General features: G+C 48.4%; 1 protein-coding gene across 1 annotated transcript; it reads right to left on the bottom strand.

Annotated features, from left to right (window-relative positions):
- Window positions 1-3,618: 3,618 nt before the first annotated feature.
- LOC126527665 (DNA mismatch repair protein Mlh1-like) lies at window positions 3,619-6,002 on the bottom strand. The gene has a single exon (XM_050175489.3). The coding sequence runs from the start codon at window positions 5,707-5,709 to the stop codon at window positions 3,685-3,687; it is 2,025 nt and encodes a 674-aa protein (XP_050031446.1). The 5' UTR covers window positions 5,710-6,002; the 3' UTR covers window positions 3,619-3,684.
- Window positions 6,003-6,160: the final 158 nt, after the last annotated feature.

Raw genomic sequence — 6,160 nt, 5'->3', positions numbered from 1 at the left:
GCTCTCTACATTAGTCTTCACTGCCTCATTACTTTACTGGCGTGCAACTATCGCAGCATACTTATAGCACAAGACATAAGGAAAGTCAGTCTGCGTGTGTCTTGCTTCCTTTGTCTTTTCTGTAATCCCAGCTCATCTCATCGGCTCTCCGTACTTATCCTCACTGCCTAGCTGTACTTGTATTCATACTTGGTAGTCAATGCTACGCGAGTAGCACGGCCACAGAAGTCTCGCTCTGTGCGTCCTGCAGTGCAGTTTTCAAGACTGCAACACTTTCTGGGGAAAAAAATACTTCACGCACTTCAACTACAATATATAGATACAAGTTTATGTCCAATTTCATGTTTGTGCCCCTTTGTGCTTCCGGTATACGACATACTACGCCTTTGTCACAAGTGCAAGCGGTGCACTGCAGCTGCAGGTTGCGAACACGTACCACTGCCAATCTAAACGTTAGATTGGCGTACCACGCCAATCTAAACCTATTTACCACTGGGTGGTAAATAGGTTTAGATTGGCGACACCTTTTATGTGATATAGTCAGACTCATAATTCGGACAGCTCAGTGGCACCATCACTAACCCCATAGACTTAATTTATAAGGACGATAAAAATTTCAGTTGTCTTGTAGGTGTGCTGTGATAATTCAGACTCCAACTGCATGTTTGTGTGTTAATTTGGCCACTGAGTCAAGCAGAAATGGCAATATTTTCGTTTTGATATGTCATCAGCCATGCCGCTGGCGCCTTCTCGAAACCGAAACTAGCGAAGCCTAGTCGACCAAGCAGCCGCCGATAATTCAGTGCATGCATTGACTGCACTTTCATAGCTGTAGTGACAGCGTGACAATGGTCGAGATAGGGGCAGCGATTTTGTAGCGATGCTTTCCACTCAATTCTATGGCACTCTTGTCATCCCGTTCATGGCTGGCTGATCCTGTTGATTATGCGTGTGGAGCGTCGCTCTGACCACCGACAAAACACGAAAAGAACTAGCATAAAAGGCGCTGCTAGAAAATCGCGGCCACAGGTGAGCACGTGTGCTCGTAGCAACGTGTTGACAAACTTAGGCTGTAGTCCTTGATGGTCACTTTTGAAGGTACTCTCATTTTTACGATATTTTGCATGACTAGCAGCAGACATGTCAACAGAGGGCAATGTTTCTGCACTGTGCAATAGATTGCATGCTTAGCGCTGAGCCAAGAATGCTGCAACTCGTAGACGACACCAATGCGTCTTGTGCTAGTGAAGTGAAATTGAAGGTGTACCCTGAAACTGATGATACAAGAATAAGGCACCTTCTTTTGCCGCTTGTGGAATAAAGTTGCTTATTTTCTGGCTAATCCGGTATTTCGGGCTCCCGATTATTCAGACCTCTTGGTGGTCCCTGTCGGGCCCAAATTATTGGCCAGAAGCTTATCTCGCATCTTGCGACATGAAAGTATGAGACTTACTGCATTATCGAATTACATGACACATGTAATTCGACCTGTACCCTTGTTTCGTATGCGAGCAGTAAGAGAAGTCTGTCTAACCTTCGTCGCATTACCTGCCATCTATGAAACACAGTATAGTTGAATGCCTTTGCAACAATATTACTATTATAACAAAAGACTTACTATGTCCCGGTCAAATTTCTTTTTATATGTATGTATTGTGAACGCCTCTATAACGAAGACTACAACAACAAATCTGCCTGTACAATGAAGGAATTTAGGCAGTTGATGACGACGTGATCAAAGTCTAGGGTGGAAAGGATGCGAATGTCAATGAAGGCAACATTGATGAAGAGCCTGTGAATGAACCATGAATTACGACAGTAAGGAAGGCAATAGTGGCATATTTGACAATCTCCAGTTTTACCTTCATGTCGCTTTCCCGTTCTGCTGTGGAGCATGCCGTGAATGTCGGTGCACTTGCATATTCCATCGTACGAAGTTTGCCCCAAAAGAATTAGCATTATATTTCACTTGCTCTGTCTTGGACTTGTGTTAAACAAAGGCTTTGTTTTGTTGAACGTGCTTAGCCTGAACTTGCGTGAGCAGTACGATGCAGGACCTTTACAGGAAAGTGGCCTGTATAACGAAGCATTTTGGAGGTCTCAAGCACTTTGTTATAAAAGCAGTGTACAACCTCAAGTTAAGAGCAAGAGATTCAAGGCACATATTCGGCTTTTTTTGTGCCATCTGTGACAGCTGCCATCTTTTCCTTCTTGCCCTCTCCCTCTATATGGAGTCAGACTTGGCTCCTCAGGACAACCTCTCAACCTCTTTTTCATGCAAAAGGTTCTTTCCCAATTTTACGGCAAAACCTTGGCTTCCCGACAGATTTCAAAGAAAGCAAGAAAAGACCTACTATTACAATAAGATAACGAATGGAGGCCTCATGTGTCGCCCCAAACAGTATTAGTGGCAGCTATTCTCAGTTAACTTTTGGGATACTATATGTCAGTTTAGAACAGGATGTCCCATCTCCAACGATACTGCACACACTAGATGTCACATCGTGTAAAAGCATTATTACAGAAAGTACTCGACCAACCTTAATGCATACCTTCCAATTTTCCCGAATTCCTCATTTAGTTTACAAACGCTACATCAAGTTTTACAAAAAGTAAATGATGTTTCCAAGAAGTTTTAGAGGTGTTGAATGATTAGTCAGTGCAAAATTGCAAGATATGCGTAAGAACAAAACTGTGATGGTATCTGTGCTGCCCTATCATGGCAGCTCAAGGCACCAAACACCATAAAGGTACTTGTTTCAAGCTACTTTATTCAGACAATTTCCTTAAGCAGGGGAAATTGCCAGTGAAATGACTGAAATATCACTGATATAAAAGCAGCATTACTTGTTAGTCTCTGCTGTTCCAAGTTTGCTGCTGCTTCTGGGTTGCATCTAAAGGTAAATAATTGTAACAGAGTGCTTATGTATCACACAAACGAAAGGTGTGAACTCAAGCTAAACGCTAAAAACAATGGGTGCCATACACCGCTGTCATGTCCATGGAATTTTTAGGAAAGCTTAAGTTTGCATGTTGACAGGTATCTAAATCTACAGGCAAGGACAAAATGTTATTTCTTCAGCTCAAATGATGGAGATTACAGGATGCACAGAAACGACAGAACCATGTGCTGAAATTTGTGACCATGAGAGTGTGCGGCAAAATAGTTACTGTAAATATGGCTCCCCTTTGAAGAGCCGTGCTCCTGTTATGCAAGCCAGCGACACCTAATGGCAGGCACCTGGTGCCGAGACCAGCATTTGCGTACTCACAAGGGTGGCAGTTATCGAACTTCTGGCTGCCACATTTCCAACGGAGATTGTAGCAAGGCGCACCTGTGGCGTGTTTGTTAAACAGTTAAATGATAAAAGACGGTGTCGCTTTTCACAGGGCACACATTCAAGGGTACTTTGGCTGCATGCAGGAAGTAATCTGTGCACTGCCTCTGGCTCCTCACACTTGCTCTGGAACATGTGCATCATGAAAAGTGATAGCATTGTTATCTCATTGCTTACACTGTTTAAAAGACTTGCCACTTGTGGCATATGTGCTGCAGCGCTCGCATGACACTAACTGTATTCACACACACATGTGACTACAAACACTTGACACATCCTGCATTGTGGCAAAACAATATATTCAACTGCTAATCATAACGCACCTCCCCCTACCCTCAAAGAAAAATCAACACCTTTCAAACACTTTGTATAGGTTCGGCAAACTCGCCACTTGCAACACGCAAGAGTTCTCCATGTACTCAACAGGCAGTCTAAGCGTTTGCTTCGCTGCCGGAAACACAACATGCTCAGTCACCCATTTCCAGCCATTCGGGTCGTCGGCCTGACCGACGTCTATCGTGGGACCCGCGTAAAACCGTGCCGTCTCTCGGCAGAATGTTTCAAAACACTCCTGCTCTTTCTCCCACTCGACTTCCGTCGCAAGCCGCAAAGCGTACATGGGAAGCCCTTCTACCGGTGGTGTGTGGTCGTTGAGAATTATGGGCAGGGAAGTGATCTCTCCCGACTCGTTGATGCCCAACGAAAAGTAGTCCTCAAGCATCTCGGCCTTTGATGTGAGGAACGTCGACATGTAGCGCGCAAGTTCCTCCTTGGGGCCGTCCGCTTCCGTCCACCCACATTCTTCGAGGCCTAGAGCCATCATTGCGAGATCATAGATCGGAGCGGGCTCAGACAGCTGGTACAGGCCAAAGCGGCCAAAGTTTTTGAGCATTAGCTGGTAGAAGAGTTCTTCGGACACTCTTCGCGTGTTGATGATGTACAACTCGGTCTTGTGTTGAACAAGGGAATATCGTTGGTTGACGCAGCCAACGAATGTGTGATTCCGGAACAGTTCCCGGAGACCTGCATGGCTGTTTTTGATGACTGCCTCCCAGAGATTCGTGACACTCTGCAACTTGACTTGAGGTCGCTCTGCGGCTGAGTCATCGTCGCTGTTGTCATCCGGCTCATCAGGGCGCGCAGGCTGGCTCGAGTTTTTCTTTCCGGCCTGTGGCGAGGGCTTTTTGAGGAAGGCATCCAGTTTCTGCATCTGGGAGTCTGTCCGGACCATGTGCCTCTCGTCGACCGAAGTGGACGTGCCTGCCTTGTCCGCTTTCTTGGCTGCGGCCGAGACAGACTTAGTCGGCACGATGCGCGGAAGGCATGCCTGCGTGAGGAAGGTCCGCGACGAGTTGCAGGACAGGAGTGCGGAGTCGACTGCCTTCTGGATGCTCTCCAGGATGAGTTCCTCGTGCAGGAAGTGCACCTCCCTTTTGGTCGGGTGGACGTTGACGTCCACGTTGGCCGGGTGTATCTCGAGCGACAGGTAGAGCCAGGGGTGCGCGTTCTTGGGCAGGTACGACGCGTAGACAGACTCGATAGCCTTGCGGAGCGTGGCGCTCTCGACGAGCCGGTGGTTGATGAAGAGCAGCATCGTGCACTTCTTGTACGAGCAGTTGGCGTTCGACACGAGGCCCGTCATCTTGAACTTGAGGTTGGCCTCGGCGCACTCGACGGCCAGCAGCTCGCGGCTGACGTTCTTGCCGTAGATGCACTCAATGTTCTGCAGAGCGCTCGCTTCGCTCGCCGTGTTCACGTCCGTCGACGAGTCGTCGGCCTGCCTGACGGACATGGCGATGCCCGCGTTGTGGACCGCGTAGCGGCTCACCATGTCCACGATGCGCCTGTACTCTTCGCCGGGGCTCTTGAAGGCGTTCTTCCTCGTGGGAACGTTGTAGAAGAGGTCCTCGACGACGATCAGCGTGCCTCGGTTCCCGGCGCACGGCCTGGCGGGCCCCGTGGGCTTGCCGTTCAGGTACGACAGCTTGTACGCGCACTTCGAGTCCTCCGTCTTGGTGGTGATGCTGACTCGGGCCACGTAGCTGATGCTGGCCAGGGCTTCGCCCCGGAAACCGTACGTGGCGATGGAGCCGAGGTCCTCGAACTTGACCAGCTTGCTGGTGGTGAAGCGCTCGCAGACGATGTCCAGGTCCTCCTTGCGGATGCCGCATCCGTTGTCCTTGATCTGCAGGAGTTTGAGTCCGCCGCTCTTGGCCACCACTTGGATGCTCGTGGACTTGGCGTCGATGCTGTTCTCGAGCATCTCCTTGAGCGCGTTAACGGGTCGCTGGACCACTTCTCCGGCAGCGATGCGGTTCGTGACGGTTTCGTCGAGTCGACGAATCTTGCCGGGTTCCAAAGTCGCCGTCATTCTTTTTTTCTTGCTATTGACTGCTGACAAAAATGACGCGAACTGCCCTTCTAGCGAAGCTCTACGTTATTCGAGCGACACGCAGGCGTAAGACACACATCCAAACACGTCCCAACGCTTCGGAAACTCTTTCCAACTTACTGCGTCGACGTATCGAATCGAAAAGTCGTGCTTTCTCATTTTTCGTACTTGGCCGCCTTCTTGCAACAGCAGCCGATGCGCGCCATTTTCGCGTGGTAACGCGGCGCCCTTCAGCGGTGTTCGACAATTTGTACGTCAATGGTATGCCAAAGCCTATCAAACCTAAAACGTAACATACAGCGCATAGTTTCCGTGAAAACGTAAAATCTAACTTTTGTTATGTATTTTATTTAATATTGAAAGCACGGCTTTAAATTAAAGGAAATAGTATTGCCGAAAATCATGCCAAATAAAGACGTCTGGCGGCCTG

The sequence above is a fragment of the Dermacentor andersoni genome, chromosome 9 (assembly GCF_023375885.2).
Source record: "Dermacentor andersoni chromosome 9, qqDerAnde1_hic_scaffold, whole genome shotgun sequence".
Classification (NCBI taxonomy): Eukaryota; Metazoa; Arthropoda; class Arachnida; order Ixodida; family Ixodidae; genus Dermacentor; species Dermacentor andersoni.
The sequence above is the reverse complement of the archived record's forward strand: the minus strand, read 5'-3'. Positions and strand labels throughout refer to the sequence as shown.